Source organism: Ambystoma mexicanum, chromosome 1q (assembly GCF_040938575.1).
Source record: "Ambystoma mexicanum isolate Mex_15411 chromosome 1q, UKY_AmexF1_1, whole genome shotgun sequence".
NCBI classification, from domain to species: domain Eukaryota; kingdom Metazoa; phylum Chordata; class Amphibia; order Caudata; family Ambystomatidae; genus Ambystoma; species Ambystoma mexicanum.
The window spans coordinates 508,481,837-508,503,498 of NC_090922.1; the positions used below are offsets into that span (position 1 = coordinate 508,481,837).

The 21,662-nt window shown below is 48.2% G+C and overlaps 1 protein-coding gene across 2 annotated transcripts in view; it reads left to right on the forward strand.

Moving 5' to 3' along the window:
* Nucleotides 1–21,662, forward strand: part of LOC138530138 (uncharacterized) — a 249,224-nt gene that overhangs the window by 199,901 nt on the left and 27,661 nt on the right. For both annotated transcript variants that reach the window (XM_069640885.1, XM_069640886.1), the window contains exon 5: nt 2,896–3,061. In XM_069640885.1, the coding sequence (XP_069496986.1) occupies nt 2,896–3,061 (166 nt within the window). The remainder of the gene's footprint in view (nt 1–2,895; nt 3,062–21,662) is intronic.

Sequence of the window (21,662 nt, forward strand, 5' to 3'; positions counted from 1 at the left end):
AAACAAACAGGATACTCTCCATTTGATCCACTGTAATAATTGTGGAAGTGGTGATTTGGAAATTTCTAAAAAAGGAAATGACACATGCTGGGTATTATAAGGAATAGTAGGCGCACTGAGACAATCACTACATTTTATTTGCAATATTTACAAATATTGCAGTCACAATATTGGTGAAACTCGTTGCAGACAGCCATGAATGAATTAGAAATTTCAGATTTGCCATAAAAAGGTAGCTCATATTGACTGACATTCTTTTACCTATAAACGCCTTGAACCACCTTTAAATATGTATAATACAGATTGTAGCAAAATAACAGCAGTGGGCTGGCCTGTGCAACACTGTATAGCATGTTGCTACATAGACCCTCTGATTGGTTGGCATTCTCTCCCAGCCTTGGACATTCGGCTCGTTAGCAGCACATAAGCAAAACGAAACTCTGGTACAGAGAGCAACGTCGGACTACTACCCACTTGCCCAATTAGTCCATCTTTCATCGGTCATGCCTCAACCAAAGGCTGCTTCTTTATAGTTGACCTTGCAGCCTCTTATCTGTTATGGGACTTTTAAGGGAGTGTAGGTACACCATTATCTTCGTCTGGGGCTTAATGAATAGCCCTTGTTTTCGACTTCTGGGTCATGTGTGAGGAGACCATGAGTTTGTCCATTTCGTCCTTTTATTTACTGCTATTTGATTACTCCTTTTGGCCTATGGAGACTTGCTCACTCCACCTTGCATATGCTTTTCGCATCTCTTTGATTGTCCAATACTTGGTGCTTGCAGATGTTTTCCTCTTTGCTTAATCTAAGAGAAATATGTCTTATGCACATGGCTTATCATCTTGACTCCCTTTGTGCCTTGAAATTATTCCTTAAAGTGGCATCCTTGATCCCAGGCCAATAGACTCCTCTGTGTTGCTCACGCAAAGCTGTTTTTCCAGCAACTTCTGATTCTGCAGCCGTGGTCTGTTTCTGAGGTAGCTTGATTAATTTCAACACAAGTCTGACATCCATCTTTTTCTCATGGCTGCCTTAGCCACGTTGTTTTCTTCTGCAGCAAGCTTCTATATCGCTCAGCTACCTTGTGTGTCTGTGTATATACTTTTACTTCATCTCTTCTCACTTATTTCTTTGGTGCATATGATTTCTTCGTATTCGATTACATATTTCTCTTATCACTCAGTTATATGTTTATCCTTTAAGTATTTGCATACCATTTCAGCGAATCTTTGTATGTTTCTTTCATGACGTCACTCTGCTCTTGTCCCATTTTCATTTGTTTTTCGATGTTCAACGGTCTGTGCAGACATCCTTCCACTCTTTCAGTGCGAGGGCACATTCGATACGGTTGTCTGGGTGCATATCGTCTTTCATACACTTGTGGCGGTAGTGAGACAATACCTGGTGTCCAACATAGGGCTCTTCTCCTACTGTTCCAATATGATGGAGTTGAGAGACCGGGACCTAGGGATGACATACCCATCTGCTCCTCTACATTTGTATAGTTTTGCTGTCCTCTGGTGCCGCTGGCAGCTGGACTGTCACTTGCTAGTGCCCAGCTTGTGACCAGTGCCTACATGCAGATTGTAAACAGGATCCTATGTGTGTTTCAGGCTGCGCTTTCACCTCTTCCTGGATAACTCCACAAGCAGCCTCTTGATATGAATTTGGACTTCTGCTGATATCAAAATCTGTTGACTAGGAAGACCTGGAATGGGTCAGTGACCAGGAAAGAAGTACCCCATGTAATCTATGTTTTGGGACCACTAAAGAGGTCTTTAATTGCAGCTTTTAGCCACTGCTTGAAAACTGCTTTTAAATCCTTGCTGGCGCTGGATAGTTTTGTTCCCGCAGGAGGCTAGAGAAGAGTTGTCTATTATCCAAAGGAAGCACACAACACATTTGGCTCTCTTGAATCTAGCAGGACTGCAACTAGCTAGACACCACAGTCCTCCAAATGTCTGGATCTGTCAAAGTAGTCGTTCAAAGGAACAAAACTGCCCAAGGAACTCTATTTACTCTGTGTAACCCCTATGTGTGCCTGCACATTGCAGTTTACTTTGGTTCCATGGCATTTTACCATTTTAAAAGACAGTGTTTTGGGCCCAATACTATTTTCTGCTAGCAAATAGCAATTTCAACATATTGCAGAGCTAGTATTGTTAAGTAAACAAAAGATAGCCCTATAATGTGTGGAGAAAGTTCTGTAAAGGGGGGAGGAAAACCTATTCTTTTCTCCTGCCTATATATTTTCCAGGCGATGATATGACTGGCTTTAGCGTATATTTAGTTCATCTGTAACGCTCCCCATATAGTCTGGTTGTATTTGTATCAATTTTTAGTACCCATTTGATTGAATCTTCCTTTTCAATTGAAAGATCTGCTTGTTGCATTTTGTTTTTACGTGTTAAATAGTACTTTCTTTCTTTTTTTCTTTTTTTTTTTCTTGAATATTTTTTTTTTTTTAACTGTGCTCTCTCACACACCAGAAGTTCTTTTGGCCTTCTACCAAAAGGAGAGCATGGGCTATTTTAAGAGTCCATGATTTCTTGTGAGAAATAACTTTGCCCAGATTTGAGTAGAGACCAGACCTAGTTCTTGCTGAGCTTAGATCAGTCTCTGCTTACTGATGGCTTACTTTAAACCTCTTGTGCTCTATATCCTTGGGCTAATTCCTAAGCCCATCCTGCCCAGAATGTGATAGTCTGTATATCCTTGTGCTAGTCATTGGCCACATCCTCCAGCTATAAACTTATCAGGCCTTGTATCCCTTCCTCTTCTAATCCCACAACCCATCCACCTCCAAAGGCGACTGGCTCCATACCTCTTCGTTAAACCATCTGCCAGTGGAGCACTGGAGCTTGCTGATGATCATTTTTCTATTTGTGTTGCAGGGAGATGACTGGATCATAGCATCAAACACCTTAAAACTGAAGGAAATTAGCAAAGACCAGGCAGGCACCTACACCTGCCAGGCACGGCACCCTGTCCTGTTCAATCTGGTGAAGAGCATGTCGGTGGAACTAGAGGTACGGAAGCCTGCACCGGGGTTGTCTGCTAGTAAGTTATTTTTCAATCATTACTATCTGTACGATTGTGCATGTAATGAAGCCTATCCTTACAAACATAAACACGTGGGGTCTGTGTTAAGGTCCTAGTGTGGGCAATGCTGTTTTAGTATGTGTGGGTTTCTTTTTGTCTTTGGGTGAATGTGTTTGTATGTGGTTGGTTGTGGGTGAAATTCTGTACGAGTGTGTACGCTTGCGTAAACTGCCCTGCTCCATCAATTCCCTACTGTCCAGTACTGGAAACCACTGAGATGCGGCTCCTGCCAATGAATAGCAGGTACATTGGAGATGGGAAGCTTTTTCTGGCTTGATCGCTAAGACTAGAGCGCAAGAGAGGGAGAGGAACGGAGTTAAGTGAATTTTCTCTACCTTCCCACCCTCCCTTTAACCTTCCCAGCAACGGTTATCTTTTGGTGGAAGCTCTTTACCTTACCAGAGGGTAAAGCTCCCAGTAGAAAGTGTAAGCTTATGCTTTTTAGTAATTGTAGTTTTTCTCTTCTTGTTTTGAAGGTAATTTTGAATATCCTTTTTGAACTTCCAACCTAAACATGGATACATTCTAAGACTTCAGGAAGGGGTATTCTTCTTACTCCAGACCTCCTACAAGTTTAAATACATGAACTTATGTAACCTAAATACCTAATACGACCAACTGCTAGAGGTTCTAAATCTCTGTGTAATTGCTAGCCAACCTCTCTTAAGAATAAACCTCTTGCCACTGAGCTGTTTCTAAGGCTCCTGTTCCTTGATGATCACATGGGATTAGTGCCCCTAACATCTTTGCTAGATGGATAGCTTATTCCATATTCTTACACCTTCTGCCCAGGTAAATCTTATGCTGTCAAAGTAGTTGGGTATGGCCCTTCTTAACCTTTGCTGCCCGGAGGATGGAAAATGACCCTGGTTACTGTTAATTCTGGAGATCTGTTGGGAGCAACAATACTCTTCTGAAAGGGGAGAATAGATACTGGCTTTCAACAATACTTGCCTGAAAGGGGAGAATGGATACTGGCTTGCACTGCACAAACTCAGCCACACCTTGCTAAGTTGATTACGTTTCCATGCGGGAGAGCTGTGCCTAATACGCACAGGCTGCCTCTGATTCATCTCTCTGGGGAAGTGTGAACCCTGCAGAACCATGCTGGCTATGGACAGGCACCCGCTGACTTCCTTTTTAAAGTAAGAGTTTGCGCTGGTCAGACATACTGGCAACTTGCATACCCCTGCTTCAATGCTACCCAAAAACAATGTCGGTGTCTGATTCTGGTATCCCCTGCAGTGGGGAATGCAGTAAATGTTGATGACGCTTCAGAGTAGTGTCTCTCAAATTTGAGGGTGTGCACTGCCTGCAGGCCCCAACTCGCATATGCACCATGAAAAAATTAAGCACTGTCTCCAGTGGACTGTCTTTGAAGAAACCTGCTTAAGATGTGTGGCCTGCTGGAAATTATCATTGCGTAGGTCTGGCGAATCCACTTCCAGAGCACCAGTGGCCCAGGGATGAATATAGGTTTCTAAACCATCAATCTGCCCCCACACCTCTAGTACACCAGAAGGCATCTGAACCGATTGAAAACACAAGAAAATTATAAACTTCCCTATCCAATTTTGGTAACGTGGACGGAACAGCAAGCTTATCTCTGGAAGGTCGTGGATCACTGGTTAGTTGCAACACAGCAAAAATACAATTATTACCCAATGATGAAAGGGACTGTCCAGCCAAAATTGTATACAAATATCTACTTTGTTATTATCACAACATACAATTCTAGCACATTACGAAATACAACCCACCCTATAAAGAAATGCAGAGGACAGACCGTTTCAAAGAAGGAAACGGGATGCACTCTGGATACTGACAGGAGGGTAGTCGGTGTAGTAAATAATCGCATCAGTTCAAGAATACTTGGCTTCAGCCCAAAGGAAACAGTGGGACAGAACTACAATGTGCCTTGTGCTTGTAGTTGTTCTTGGTGCTCGACAGGGTTGAGTTAGCTTCAGGGCGTTTTTTGGAGCTTCTGTGACAAAGTTTAAGATGGGAGACAAACAGTTCGGCGAGCAAAGCTGGATGGACGGCTGCAGGCTGGCCTATACAGTGGCTCGGGGTAAGGAATTGTTCTCTGTGCTGGTCGGCGGTTCTGAAGCACTGGCCGAGACGTCTGATGGCGACTGCAGCGTAACAGTCACTGTTGCAGTTGGCTGCAGCTCGAGGGGCTCGCCTGGCTCGAAAATTTCCTTTAAGGTGGACGTCTCTAGATGCTTGTCGAGGCACTACTCCTTACGTTTTCCCTGGGCTTGTGTAGTCCTTTAAGGCGGATGGTCTAAAGCTGAGGAGAGTGTTGCGGGCAGCTGCCTTGTCCTTGGTTTTTGGTTCAGAGACTCTCTGGCACTTCCAACCTAGGAAACTTGCTGCATAACTTAGCAGGGCACTCTGTGTGCTGGCACGGTACCAGTTAGGGAGCTGCTGGAGGGTCCTTTGGATTCAGTATCTCTCTCCTCTGTTCCCTGGGAGATGGTTAGGGGAGGGGATCTTGCTTCCCTCTTGTAGGTCATGACCTTCCTTCACTGGCGGATGATGAAAGGCAGACTGTACCTTCAGCCAGGTTGCAATGCTGAATTCTTCTTGTTACTCCTTGCAAAGTCTTCAGATCTGCCAAAAGAGGGGCTCTGCCCGCTTTTAAAGAAAAATGGAACCCATGGATTGGTGTAGGTTAAGCCTATTTTAATGAACCAATGCTGGGTCCCCGCCAACAATCTCCTATATGCATGAGGTCATAACCAGAGTGCTTTGCAACTGAAAAGGTAAAGGGGTAAAAATATGGAACACCAAGTCCAACCCATCTTCTTGTCTGTTGTGTATCAAGGGGTCCCTCTGGTTAATGAATCTATGTGGTTCCTGATTAAAACAGAAGGTCTCCCTTGAAGCTGCGGCAAGACCAGGCTTTCTGTCTGTCAAACCACATACTCCTACCTTCTGAATGGGGGGTCCCCTGCGGGGATGACTACTGTAGACATGCAGTCACAAACATGACATTTCACTATCAATCGATACTGAGGGCGGGAGCTGGCATCAGGTTGACAGTTGCATATGAATGGTTGTTGTGGGTTTCCTGTGTCCTTTATTAGCTTCTTCTGCCAGGCCCCATATGGGCCTGTTTGAATTACTCTCTGCTTAGAATGCAACTTGTTGCCATCAGCTACAGGTCTCAACAAAAGGACAGGGCTGATCCATGGACCCGCTGATGGTTAATAAGACTGGCAATGGCAGGTGTAAGGTTTGACCCTCCCCCTTCTGGAGATCCATCATGTACTCCTTGGGTCATATGCCAAGTAAATTTGACCTGGGGTACTGTGCCTTTAGGCTGTGTCCACCCACATTAGACGCACACAGGCCTATGCGTATGTTTTGCGGTGAGCATAGGAAAATGTGCACGGATTAGCACCGCACATTTTCTAGAGGTTAATCTACCATAATTTAACATTTCAAAAAATCCCAGGCGAGCGCACACCCACAATGCGTCTGGTCGAATTCCTCACAGTAGGGCTGCTAAATAACTCCAAACTTGGGACAGCTAAAAAGCCTGTGTTTTGAGGTGCCCATTGGTCTATGAGAACTGGGCCTACAATAACTATGGCGTCTGGCAGCATCCTACTTTGCCTTTTCTGAGAAAGGCTTGGAGGCATTGTCCTTCTCCGCAATGGATCCCATTCTCAACCCCAATCTGTGGCCTTCCATGTCCTTAAGTCTCCTGCAAGATGTTTTGCAGCATATGGATAAAGGGCACTCCTTAAAGTATGATTGTCAGGGAGGCAGCCAGTATAAAGTGCACAGGCGTCCCCTTTAGATGTCCTGCCCACACAGGCACAACACTCCTCAAACTGAAATGTTGGTGATGTAAAGTTCAGCAGTCGGCCTTGACTGAGGAAAAATAAGCAATAAAAACATGTTACCTTTTGGAGAAAAACAGCCTACATGACACAGTAAGGCAACAGATATTGAGTGAGAAAATTCCCAAAACTGTGACAAATCACAGAAAATCACTACTATAGCATTGGGGAGTGCCGAAGGATCCTCACAAAGATATGAAAATATAAGACTTCAAATGCCACCATCATGCATGAGAGCTGGCACCTTGTGACCTTTTCTGTTTTGCGAATACTAGCCACCTCTTTTTGCTCGCTTGCTTTTTGTATGGAAAGGTGCATGGAACTACAGTTTAAACACACTGCTTTTCTTTTTTGCAAATAACATTGTTTGGAACAAAGATTTTTAGGCCAGATAGGCATTTTGGTTTGCTATAATTCTAAACAGTTATTTACATTGTACATTTAAAGGGGAGTTTTCCCTCCGTGGTTAATGTGTTCTGGGATTCCTCAAATGGGTGGTGCTATTCGGTGATTCTGTTTCAAGAACGTAGGCGAGCATTATGCTTTGAATTCCACTCTTCCAGCAAATTTAAATCTACATATTTCTTAACTTTTTTCCTATAATTTTTTTTTTTTATAACTTCAACCAGAAAAAAATCTCTCAAACTTCACATTCCACGAGCCCCATCGTCTCTGGCAGTCCTATGCCTGTGTCCTGTCTCTGGGCTCCATAAACCACTTCCTGCCCAGGTCCCTTCCTCTTCTTTTTCTGCTCACCCATGGCATAAGTAGCAGATTCATTAGCTCCCTGTTACAGAATATAAGATGTGTGAAATATATATCTAAAGTGTGCTTTTTTTTTCATTTTCAAGAGATGTGACCTGCTTGAATGTTCATTCATGCCTTTGGAGCTTAATTTTACCTTAGTTTTAGACTGATTTTTTTTAGATCTATGGTGTTTGCTTAGGCAGCTAACGTGGGCTTCGTGGCGCCTTATGGTGATACCTGTGTAGAACGTTCTTTATTTGCCTCTAGGGCATACTTAGACCAGTGCGAATTCCGTGAATTGCAGGAATTTCGGATCACAGTGCTGCATTAAGCATAGGGTGGTGTTCACGCACGTGCGCATGCGAGCAGCTTCTGACTTTTTTCTTCATTGCGTGGAGCACAGCCGTACCCCCGAGTACCACACCTCAACCCAGGGCTCCCGGCTGCGCTCCACAAGGCGGTCTCACGCTTCCAACGACTGTGGCCAGGCGAAGCCTTCTCTCGCTTCGTCTTGGCCGCGGGAACATTGTGCGTGTTGAGACAAATGCGGACAAGCCCGAGAGCTTGCATACACAAGAGGGTGCTTTTCTTTACACGGCACCTTTTGAGAAAATGCAACCCGGGCTTCCGACAGTAATCTTCTCTCTGCAATATGCGCTCGCATTTAAAAGCACTTTCAAAACTTCATTCATTTAGAAGACAACAAATTCATCTGAGCTCAGATTACGCAGAAGCACAGTAAGTGGTAGCCTGCAGAACGTCTCCTCTATGCCTTCTCAAAGCAGGGTTTCCATTTCAGTGCAGACCTGTAACAGGGGCAGATTAGCCTGCACGTCATCATACACTATAAGGGAACTAGGATTCAGAATATGAACTGTTCCACAGGTCCGCAAACACCCCCCCGCGCCATTCAGCCTGCACTGTCCAGGCACTAGTGAGTAAAATGAATAAAATGGATTCTGCTGAAGGGAGTGTGGGAAGCCAGGACCAAGTGTTTCTGAATAGGATTCTGAACTGACGCTCACTTTCAAAAGAGTACTAGGAGACTCCCTGGTGAAAGCAGTGTCTCAAGGGGTGCGCCCACTCCAGGAAAGGCTCAAAGCCCTGGAATCTCTGGTTGGGGACTGCATTAAGAAAAAAGGTCCCGAAGTGGACTCGAACAAGTCCTCTGTACTGCCTACCAGTAAGGCAACTACTATGGGGAGAGACCAGACTGCAAAAGAAAACATTCTCCAGGTCCTATCAAGGAGGGAAAAGGAAAGCCTCCTGAGGCTGTCCACGCCTTCGAAAGCTGAAAGACTCTTTATTATGCGGTCGACTATGCCAAGCCTCCTGCCCCCTTCCCCAGGGGCGCAAAATATAGGGGATAACAAGTCCTCAGATTCAGCAGTGTCTGACTCTAAATCCTCTCAGAAATCCAAAGGATAGAAGAGGAAATGCAAGGTGAAGCATTTGGAGGAGCAAAAAGAAGAAATAACTGACATGTTTGACCCTCAGTTTATAGTGCACCCGAGGTAGAACGTCTGGCTACCTTCACCAATTGTGGCATTGTACATGACACGAAGACTCTGCAAGCCCAGCGAGAAGGAGGTGAGGCTGCAGATGCGCTCCGACTGCCCCAGGCCAGAATTGCCTGGGAAAGTGGCGGAAACTCCAAAACTGGACCTTAAGATGATCACCTTCATATCCAAATTCTCCAGAGATGTTAGGAAAGGCTTGAACCGGGCCTGGAAAGGTTGCCAAGAGAAGGTGTTGGGCCTGGCAGGACTCATTGCTAAGATCATGGACTTGTGAGCCTGTTGGTCCCGAGACCTTGGCCAAGTGGACCCAAAGGGCAGTGTCTATCTAACTATCTAAGAACCTTTGATATAGTACTGTTCGCCCTAAGGCCTCAGGGCGCTCACAGATGGACATAGACAGACCTATAACAGCAAAAGAATGTGTTGCACTAAGCTACACAAGGAGCGGGACCCAAATTAGTCAATTCAGGCTTAAGTGTAACTATTGACCTCACTTCAGTGGTTTATCAAAGAGATGGGTTTTTAGGCATTTTCTGAATTGTTATGTGGAGGCCTTGATGTCCAGAGTGAACGAGTTCCAAAGAGACGGGCCCAGGTATTGAAACTCGCTCCACCCAACTTTTTTAGAACAACGCAAGGTTGTTCCAAAAGCATCTGGTCATTGGGATGTAGTGTCCGAATAGAGGAAGATCTCATCACTCTGGAGAAGTAGCTGGGTGCCTCACCCTTCAGGAATTTATACACTATAACGGCACCTTTGAATTGAATGCGTTGCTCTACAGGGAGCCAATGTGTTTTTTGCAATGGTCCGACACGTGCGAGCGGCGATCAGGACCGAAGACGACTCGAACTGCTCCATTTTGTAGTACTTGGAGTTTCCTAATGTTACCTTTTGGAGGTCCCCAGAAAAAGGCTATTGCAGTTCATTTTTGTGTTGATTATGGCTGCTGCAATCAGAGCCCTATTAGACGCGAATAAATAGGGCCAGATCTGCCCCAATAAGTGTACATGGTATGAACAAGATGATTTCAAATAAGAAACATGCTTTTCAAACAAAAGATGGGAATCAAAGTAGACCCCTAGTGTCTTTACCGAGTCTGACACAGGAATAGAGAGCCCTTTTATCACAACGCTTTTGTATTTTAGATCTAAGTTTTTCAGTTTGTGGTGTGCTAAGAATAAGTCATTCTGTCTTTGAGTCATTGGGTGCCAAGGAGTTCAGAGCCATCCATTTCTGTATTTCTCTAAAGACTGTGTTGACCTTTTCTACGTCTTCCTTGTAGACCCCAGATAGCTTAAAAACTATCTCTGCGTCATTGGCGTAGTTGGCGAATTTCACTCCCAGGGATTGTGTCTCCTTGAAAGCGCTAATTGTGCCCCATCTTCTGAATGGAGGAGTCTCCCATTAAAGATAGAGTTGAAACTGGGGGATCTGGCATCCTATGAAGCAAGCAAAGCTGTGCAAGGTTTCCTTTTGGCAATATTTTCGCAAAAGCGATGGGAAGATTCGTGGGCATGTACACTGCCCTGAAAAGGCACAGATGTCCATCAAGAAAATGTTCCCTGCAAGAGTTTTTGCCGGGACCAGTCGCAGCAGAGGCAGTGTGTCCTGCCACTTTCACTCACAGAGCAGGCCACAGAGCCTGAAGGCCCATTACTGGGCAGCCCGCCAACAGGACACCTTCTTTCCGGTCTGAGGGCGCGGCAATCGTGGATGTAGAGGACGTGGCCATTACAGTTATCCAAGAGCACAGTCAGGTGAGGACGGATACCTACCCTCTGTTCGGGGGAGAGGGGCAAGAACAAAAGGTTTTCAGTTAGAGTTCATTGCAGCGCCAGTAAAGCCAAAGATTTGCGCAGGCGCGTAAAGAGAGCATGATGCTGGAAAGGGAGTTACAACAATTAGCGAGCAAAGGTGTAATAGAAAGCAGAGAGTCTGCTTTCATAAGCAACATGTTCCTGGTACACAGGAAAGACAAAGTGAGACCAGTCATCAGTCTGAACTAACTCAGTGGGTGGATGGTCTACACGCACTTCAAGATGGAGGGAGTGCACCTTTTCCGGGAATTTCTCCGGAAAGGTGACTGGCTCGTGAGGATGGACCTCAAGGACGCCTATCTGACGATCCCAATTGCAAGGGAACGCCACAGGTATCTGTGTCCTGTGGAACGGACATATATGGCAGTTCAAGTGTCTGCTGGTCCATCTTGCCTCAGCGCCCAGGCTTTCACGAAAGTCATGAGGCCGGTAGCTGCGGCCATGAGAGAAAGAGGAATCTGCATGTCATTTACCTGGACGATATCCTCTTGCTAGCCGATGACGGGCAAGTGCTCGCCGACCAGATGCAATGGGCTGTACACCTGGTGTCATCACTAGGATTCTTGATAAATTGGGAGCAATCTGAAATCGTACCCAGGCGACGAGTAGAGTTTCTGGGATTTGTGGTAGGTACGCCAAAGCTGACACTCAATATGCCAGTCCCCAAGATGAGAGCAATAAAGAGCTGAGAGCAGCACCAGCTAGTCAGTGATATCTCTCTGAACACTAGCAAAGATGGCAGGGCTACTAGCAGCATCTATTCAAGTCATCTTCCTGGGCCATCTACATCAGAGTCCTACAGAGACTGAAAATATGTCACCTACGAGAAGGTCTGGGGTATCCCCAATTAGTACCCCTGGATCAGGAAGCGAAGTTGGAATTCAAATGGTGGCTTCAGAACATGGAAGCCTGGAACGGAACAAACAATTTTCAGTGACTTCCTAGAGCTCATTATGGAGTCTGACGCCAGTATGGCAGGCTGGGGAGCCTGGGGCGGTCACCAGGAAATGGGCAGCAGATGTGCTCAGGAGGAGCTGTCCCTCCACATCAACTGTTTAGAGCAGCTTGCAGGCTCTTTGCCGATTAAAAACCTTCATCACGGACAAGGCAGAATGTTGCATCCTACTTAGAATGGTTAACATTTCGGTAGTCCGATACATTACCACCTGGGAGGTACGCAGTCGTGGATGCTGGTGGAACTAACAAAAGATCTTTGGCACTATTGCCTCGATTGGAAGATATCCGTGACAGCTGGGTATCTTCGGGGCATGCAGAAAGTGGCGGCGGACTGGAGCTTCCACTACTGGCACGATTCCAGCGATTGGATGCTACGCAAAGAGGTGTTTGTGCAGATGGAGAAACCTCTGAGGTCCTGTAGACACCATCCTAGTATGCACTGGTTCCTAATGCAAATGCGTATAGTGGGGAGGATAAAGAGAACACTAGTCCTAGAAAAGAAGCCCCATATGCTATATTTTTCTGTGATCTATTGGTGACCAATCCTCGGTCTACGTCGGGAACATAAGAGTGTGAGCAGGACACGCAAAGGGAAGGCTTGGTCCTGGGACGTTTCGTCTTTGAAAGTGAGAGGCCCCCAGCACTGCTGGCAAATAACCCAACAGAGTCAATAAGGGTACATCCCAGGAGGGAATAAGACCAAGTAGGAGTGTGGTTAAAGGCTTTTTATCTAAAGTTAGGGCAAACAGAATCTACTCTGCTCACGCCGAGAGCGCTCTGCAGAAAACATGTTACAAATTACTTTTATACAACTTTATCGTCATTGAACAGAGGGAGGCCCTAGGGGGCACAGAGTCAATCGGGATTGGACACTAAGGGTAGGCACCTATAGGTGCTATACAGCCAGTGGTGAGATGACCTGGTGCTGAGGGTCAAACATTCAGGTGGGCTCATCCATTTGGCATCCTTCGCTGGTTTTTTGACATCCTATCTTTGGTTACATTGTGCCCTTGTGGCCACACATTCCCATCCATTCAGAATTTTGACCTGTTCGTCCGGCAACAAGGCCAGTATCTTGCACTTGTGAAAACACGGCTCTGAAGCGAGCTTATTCATTACTGGACATGAGTTATATGACCGTATCAAGGGTATCACTCTCCTGTTCAATCACATTCAAATACCAGGTGAGGGGTAGGGGTTATGAGGTCAATGTATAGTCATGGGTATTCATTCAATACTGACAAGGGGAATGTTGGAGTATATAGCTGAGAAGACCGGGTCGCAAAGGGTATTTTTCATGTTAAACCTACGTTTCCTTGGAGGAGGCTTAGGGGCTGACTGTCTATAAAGCCTTTCTGAATATATTTAACATGTGACTTTAACACCTGGCTGGCTTGCAGTTAAATCAAATAGGCTTGGGACATATTTTGAAAATCTCTGGCTTGCAGTTAAATCAAATAGGCTTGGGACATATTTTGGAAATCTCTCTCCCTCTCCTTTACTTTTGTTTACTACCTATAGGGAGACACAATCCTATGGCCCAGAAGAAGGCACCACATCTGGAAGCTGAGTGGAAGGAGGGGGCACTTGAGGAGTCTTGGTCACCCCTGATTTTGCTATACAAGGGTGTACGAAAAGGGGCCATGGTTTCCGAAGGTGTTCCCGCACGAGTGCCTCAGGGCCTGGACCCGAAGCAGCCGTGGCTGGGCCCACCCGGAAGCGTTGGAATAAGGGAGGGTGGTCTCAAGTGCCCCCTCCTTCCACTCAGCTTCCAGATGTGGTGCCTTCTTCTGGGCCATAGGATTGTGTCTCCCTATAGGTAGTAAACACAAAGTAAAGGGGAAGTTAACATCTCACAAGGAGGACTGTACCATCTAGTGGTACCATTAACTAACAAGGATGAGCACAACTAAGTGTGGCTAAAAAGAGAAGCACATTCTCATAAAAAATACACAAATGCGGGCCAACCTTGAACCTGGGTACAAGGGGAGCGTAGGGTGGGGTGGAGTGGCAGGTCAATTTAGTCGAGCCATGTTCGGTCAGCATGGATCTTGGTGTGATCCAGCGGTGTTCTGTAATGAGCTGGGAGTAAGGCAGCCAGGGTGCATCTACAAAATAGTGGCAGCCATGTAGCCGAGACGAAGCACATGATGCAGTACCCAGAAACATTGAATTAGTGTTAAAGTCAGGTGGGTTTTCTTGCCTAAATGGCAGCTGCTGGTGCTAGAGCCTTGAAAGTTTCAAAGAGAGGCTTTGTGAATGCATTGTACATAGTAGGGGATACGCAAGATTCTTGAGGCACTCTGCATGTGACTGGCATAGGGCGAGCCGCTGATATGGATGAGAAGACTCTCATAGAGCGGTTTGAGAGGAATGATTTAATCAAAGTTATAGCGTCTTTAGAGAAGTGGACATCGTTGGCTAGGTAGCGGCATAAGATGTTGTGATTTACGAGATCGAATGCCGCCGATAGGTCCAAGAGGAGAAGGATGGCCAGGCCGCCTCTGTCTCTTATCTGATCCATTTGGGTTTTTAGGTCAACCAGGGCCATTTCCGTACTGTAACCTGGGCGGAAGCCTGATTGTCGAAGGCCTAGTAGGTTGTGTGTTTCTAGGTATTTTTGAATTTGTACTTCTGATGCTTGTTAATCTGCTTAGAATCACATGCTGTGCATATAGTCCAACATCCAGTGGTCACTGCAGAGTATTGCATCTTGTCTTTTGAGAATGGAAAGGGGACGTCAACATGGGCGTACCTGTAACGCTATCCCTATCGTGACGTGTAGTGTACCCAAAATCCCTCACGCATCGAGGTCCCTCAGATTGTTTTTTTCCACCCAGCATACTGGTCGCCTTAAGCGGAGCTCGTTCAGAGACATTGCAAATTGTCCCATCGACCTCTGGTCGAATAGATTATATTCATATTTGAGATCACCCTAACAGTCCTTCCTTTTGACGGCTGTTCTGGATCTCTGCCGAAACTCCCAACGGACCTTCAACGGACGGTGATCTAATAGGCACTGCTGACCACGTGGCCGGGCCTTCAGCCGGCCTACGCTGTAGGGAGAGCGGGGTCGGGGTGGACATTTCTGCACAATCTGAGAATGACTTTCTCTTTCCTCCCTCTTTCCTCTTTGGTCTTCATCACTTTCCCTATCCTCAGCTATGGAGAGGACTCATTTAGGTTTTGCTCCATTTTCAAGGGCAAATTTCCTTGGAGAGATGAGCATTGATGGTGTAACCGTTGCTTGCCTCTTGATCACAGCGAAGAAGGTTGTGCGGCTTGCAAGCTCCTCCGTCCTAAAACATTGAAGGAGCGCTGTGTCAATCGGTGGGCGGCCTACGGGATGTCGAAGGCCGAGTCATCTCCCGCTGCCGTAACCGCAGAGTGTGACGAGGGCAATAGTGACAAGCATAGCTCCGACCCGGAGGCCGTTGACCTTTTGACGGAGCGTACCCGCTCCACGTCATCTGTCCCCAGCCCGCCAGGCACGGCTCAGGCACTGCTATGGGGAATATACACCCTGGCGACAAAGACAAACATTTGCAAATCACTAAGCACGCAACCCCTTGCCAGTCTTTGACAAAGTTGAAGAAGACCACCGCGCCAACGGGCACACTGGAGGTTCCGGCCGTACCCGCCGACCATAATGATCAGCAGCCCTCCCCACAGCCGCAGATGCACCTAGCGTCCGGGCACTCGAAAACAAAGGGCGCTAGTCCTAATATTCCAAGTTCCGTCAAGACGCATCATAAGAAGGCGTCTGCCGATGACAAAGCCCCGGCTCTGCCGAAGAAGGCGTCCGCTGGAAACAAGCCGATGGCACCGCCAAAAACTACACAACCGCAGGCTGAGGCTACGCGTCTCCCATCTGTGGAGGACGTTGCTGAAAGCATTGCGAGAATTGTTTCGGCCGACGCTCATAGGCGGCAGTCGGAGGATTCGCCGAGGCCTACTGAAAAGGCCAACGATCCATCGAAATCCAAAGATAGCCTAAGGGTAATACCAGAACCCTCCGCCAAGCCGAAGGAGAGACACAGGGACACGCCACCTCTGTCAGTCCCACGGGAGGAGTTTTCGGAAGGCGAAGAAGGTATCTCGACGTTTAGTGCCAGAAGATCGTTTACAGGAGCCCTTTCCACCTCTAGACACCTCTGGGTCTTCTGTTTGGACTAGGGAACAATTTGAAAATTGTATGGAGAGGCTTGCTATCAGAGCAATCCAACCCCAAAAGACCACGGGAAGAAGGCATTTTGGACCCTGTGGCTAAATTTCCAAGACTCTTTGACCCCTTGCACAAAGAGGATGTGTACACTTATGACATCACTGAGGAGGAAGTTCCTGCAGACATTCAGGATGAAGATCATTTCATCGATCCTGAGGATATGCATGAATCCATAGATGGGTGGGGGGAAAACTCAGATGTGGGTGACCCTCAGCCTTGGCAGTCTCCAAACCCTTCACCAGATCGTGATGCCCTGTGTTTGGATTCCCCCAGACTACTCCCAGTAGACAGCCCTCTCCAGTGGATGATCAAATGATGTTTAACGCTGTGTTGCGCAAAGCAGCAGAACATTTCAAGTTCGCCACCGATGAAGCTGTTCCTGAAGCTGAATTTATGGAGGATATTCTTAAAGAGAAGCCGCCGGCCAGCCAGGCTATTCCTCTGCTCAACTCAATTAAAAAGCATCTGGCTCCCTCGTTAGCAACACCTGCACTCACAAGAGTAGTTAATCTGAGGATAGAAAAGCTTTTTCGGCCTTCCCCTCTGATCCCCTTTATATCAAAGGTCACTCCACCCCAGACTCTCTGGTGGTGACCACTACAAGGAAAAGTGCAGGGGTATCCCTGTCAACCGGCGGGCACCCCCCCCCCTCTCAAAGAGTGCAAAAGGCTCTAGACCCTAGGAAAGAGGGTCACGGGCGCAGCAGCTTTTTCTACACGCATTGCTAACAATACCACCTTGTTAGCCAGCTACGCGGACGCTCAGTGGGCCTTGTTACAGGAAGTCCTGCAGGAGGTTCCCGAGCCACTACGGACTCACCTTCTGGCCACGGTAGCCGAGGGCAGACAAGTAAACCAAAGCATACTTAAGAACACTTTGGATTCCGCTGAGACAGCGGGTCGATCTTTGGCTCAGGGCACCCTTCTAAAAAGACCTGCGTGGCTAAGGAACTCTGGGTTCAAGCCAGAAACGCAAGTGTCACTTATTAATAAACCCTTAGAAGAATCCAACCTATTTGGAAGAGCGGTCGATGAGGCTCTCGAGACCGCAAAGGAGCACGGCACTCTGAAGACGCTAGACCAGATCACACAAAGACCCTCCACAAGACTGGGATGTGGGTCTAGACGCATTTTACGTGACCAACGCTTCCCTCAACACCAGTACACCTCGGGAAACAATTGGTCCTCTCCACAGGGAACCAGCGGATACACCACTCCGTATCCCCAAAGGGGTCAGCGTCGTGGGAAAAGAAGGGGCAGGAACTCTACTCTCCGAGGCTCCCTGGCCTCAGGTTCAAAATTACCCGAAGGTTCGGGTCCCCTCCCATGCCTCCCTGGTCGGGGGCCGGTTAACATCATTCCTTCAGGCATGGGAGGGGATAACTACAGACCAATGGGTGCTAAAGACCGTGGTCCACAGTTACTGTATAGAGTTCAGCCAGTCCCCAACGTTCAGACCTCCACGTGCAAGACGACTGACACCAGACCATCTGCGTATCATTCAGGAAGTTGAGATACTACAAGAGAAGGGAACCATAGAGGTCGTACCTCTTTCACAGGTAAACAAAGGTAGTTATTCAGTGTACTTCCTTGTACCCAAAAAGGATCTCACCATGCTTCCTGTATTAGATCTGCGCCCAGCAAACAAATTTGTAAAGCCACAAAAGTTTTGTATGGTCTACCTGCAGGAGGTCATCCCCCAGCTCATGCAGGGGGATTACATGGCAACATTGGACATGAAAGATGCATACTTTCATATTTCAATGTTGCCGGCACACAGAAAATACCTCAGGTTCATGATACAAGACACACACTATCAATTCAAAGTACTACCCTTTGGCATAGCCTCTGCAACAAGGGTATTTACAAAGGTACTAGCAGTGGCAGCAGCACACCTGTGCAGGCAATCCATCCCAGTTTATCCTTACCTCGACGACTGGCTCATAACAGGGGACTATTACGAGACCTGTCAAATACCCAAAGAACAATAGATCTTTTATTCAGTCTGGGATTCTCCATCAACGAGAAGAAATCCAGCCTAGACCCCAGTCAGGTCAAGCAGTTCCTAGGGGCTCTAATTCGAACAAAGGATGGCTTCGTCTTCCCCTCCAACAGGAGGGTCCAAAACATGCTGTTTTAAATCCCTCAATATGTGGCCTGTCGACAGGTGACGGTACGCAAGTCTATGCGACTGTTAAGAATGATGGCGTAATTTATTTACTTTGTTCCCCACGCGCGCTTGCGCATGCGTCCAATGCAGGAGTGGCTTAACAGCCAGTGGTGTCAGGCCAGCGGACAATGGTACGATCTAGCGGTTGTCTCGCCAGCCATCGTTCTCTTGCTGCAGTGGTGGTCGAGGGACAACTTCTTGAAGGGGAAATCCTTCACCACCCCCACAATGAAGGCCACTCTAACTACAGACGTGTCTCACAGGGTGGGGAGCTCACCTGCTTCAACAAACAGCGCAGAGAGTTTGGTCGTCAGACATAGCATCCAACCACATAAACCTGTTGGAACTATTGTCAGTATTCAAAGCACTGAAACCTTTTCATACACAACTGCAGGGAAATACGGTCCTGATCCTCACAGACAGCACTACGGCCATGTATTATCTGAACAAACAAGGGGGCACTCACTCTGCAGGGCTGTCCAAACTGTCCCAGAACATTTGGAAGTGGGCCCTCAAACACAACATGTTCCTGTTGTCGCAACATGTTCCAAGGGAACTCAATCTTCTGGCAGACATCCTCCGCAGAGATTTCCCACTACCCATGGAGTACAAGTGGCGATTACACGAAGACATTGGGCCTCATTACAACATGCCAGTACGGAACCGTGCAAAATCCGTGACGGCGGTAAAAACGTTTCCGTGTCCGCAAGGTTGCGGAAAAACCGTCCGATTACACGCTGTCGGTCGCGCGCACCACACGGACTCGGAAACGTTGTTACCGCCGTCACGGAAAACCACATGGAAATGGAAATAACGCAGCCACAAGTGGCGCAAAACCCGTTTCCGCCTCTGCCGCCACGGACACGGAACCGGAAATACCATGATCGCCAAAACAGGAAACAGAGAGGCGGCCATCATATAAAAGCACAATCCATTGCCATCCAGAGCCAGCACAATCCTAACTCTGAGAAGCCAAAAGGGACCACCAGCATGTCTGCCAGGATTCCTGCTCAGAGGCAGCGCAAACAGCGCTTCAACGAGGCGGAGCTAACCGTCTTGGTGGAGCACATTGTGGACAATGCGGAGATGCTGTTCAGCGCTGACCAACGGCGTGCCACACAGCAGCGGAGGAAGGAGGTGTGGGCCGAAGCTGCACGCAAGTGCACCGCTGTGGGCGTGGCAGTGAGGAGCGTGAAGGACTGCCACAAGCGGTGGGACGACCTGAGGCTGAGGGTACGCAACCTCATTTCCACGCACCGCCAACGCAGCAGTGGGACAGGCGGAGGACCCCCTTCCCCAGTGAGGCTGCAAGCATGGGAGGAGCGTTGCAGCAGCGTCCTCCACCTAGAGGGAATCCATTGAAACGGGGAAGCTGAGGCAGGAGTGAGCCCACCTGCAGATGCCGGTAAGTGCCCAAACATGAATGCCACATGTAAATATGCAGTTGTGAGTACTGGGCCAAAGGACCCATTAACAGCCCCCCCCCCAGGCAGTGCATGTGTGGGCCAAAGGACCCATTAACAACCCCCCCCCCCCAGGCAGTGCATGTGTGGGCCAAAGGACCCATTAACAACCCCCCCCCCCCAAGCAGTGCATGTGTGGGCCAAAGGACCCATTAACAACCGCCCCCCCCAGGCAGTGCATGTGTGGGCCAAAGGACCCATCATGATCCGCATGGCAACCAATATCACAGAATGCATACACCAGCAATCGAATGCATGCGACTAACACTATTCAATGTACAATCTTAATGACGCATGTGATGCACCCATCTGCCACCACAACAACACTAATTGCATGCCCTTTGTGTCCCCACAGCCGTTTCAAGTGACAGTGATACTGCACAACAGGCCAGCCAATCTGCACCGGCAAGTACACAAGCCACCGCCACCACACAGGAGGATGCTGCCGGCAGTTCTGCACCTCTGGCCACATTACCAGCCACTACAGATGTGCCGCCCACCACCGACGTCCCCACCGTCTCCACACTGCCTGAGTCTAGACAGGTGCCACGGGGACCTATCATGGCCACCCAACACAACACCGAAGGCAGCAGCACCGCAGAGGGGGCGGCCTGCAGTGATAACAGTGCCCCGCAAGAGCACTCGGAAACGGGGCCACAGGGGGAGATGTCCACATTTGAAGACCTGGGCTCCTTCCATGAGCTGGGGTTCAGCCCCACATCACTGGGGAGTCCCATGAGGTCGCCCACCCCATCCATGGCCGAACTGAATGCCCGCATGCAGCGGATGGAGGACCAGCAGGCTACCCTCACCCAGCTGGTGGAGAGGCAGCTAGAGGAATCCAGGCTGCAGAGGGAGAGCTACAGCGCCTCAGTGCGTCGCCTGTCGAGGTCCATCGGACGCATTGCGAGCACTATAGTAACCCTGGCACGCCATGTGCGGGAGGGCAACGACCACACCTCCAGGCTTGTAGAGGCCATGTTGGTTGGCCAACAGGCAAATCTGGCACGGATGCCCTCAATCCCAGATTCTGCGCAATCAAACACAACCACCCCATCCAGCTCCACTACTGCCAGTCCAAGGAGGTGCTCGAGTAGGCTAACGTGTCCCTCGGGCAAGGTTGCACAGGCACAGAAGCGCACACGGAAGTGATGGCACGTGTGTGGGGCAGTGCAGGACACATGTGGACTACAAGGGTGTGAGAGGGGTGGGCACGTTTGGGTGATGGGGTAGGTAGTTTTGGGGGTTTGAACAATGGGTCCTGGGTGGGGGTGGGCACGTTTGGGTGGTGGGTGGCCCCGGGTGTACAGCTTCCCTAACCAATGCACCTCCTTCCCTGTTGTTATTACATCAATACATCACCATTTCCAATCAAGACATACATGTGTGGACATTGATCATTTATTTTGCAGTGCAACTATTGATTCTTTGTCGTCACCATGTTCGTGCATTTCTGTGAATGTGCTGCGACTCAAAAGTAAATGCGAATCAGGGCATCCCGTGCTCTCTGGCCATCATGTGGACCCCCAGGGGGAGGTGGTGCCATCTCCATCTCCATCCCCATCCCCATCTCCATCCCCATCCCCATCTGCGTCTGGTGGCATTGGGATGTTCCTGCGCAGGCATATATTGTGCAGCATGGCACATACGAGCGTGATTTTACCCGTCTTCACTGGGCTGTACAGCAGTGATCCGCCAGATCTGCTCAGACAGCGTAAACGGGCCTTCAGCAGTCCAAATGTCCTCTCAATCATTCCACGTGTGCGGATATGTGCCCTATTGTATGCCTCTTCATGCCTGTTCCTT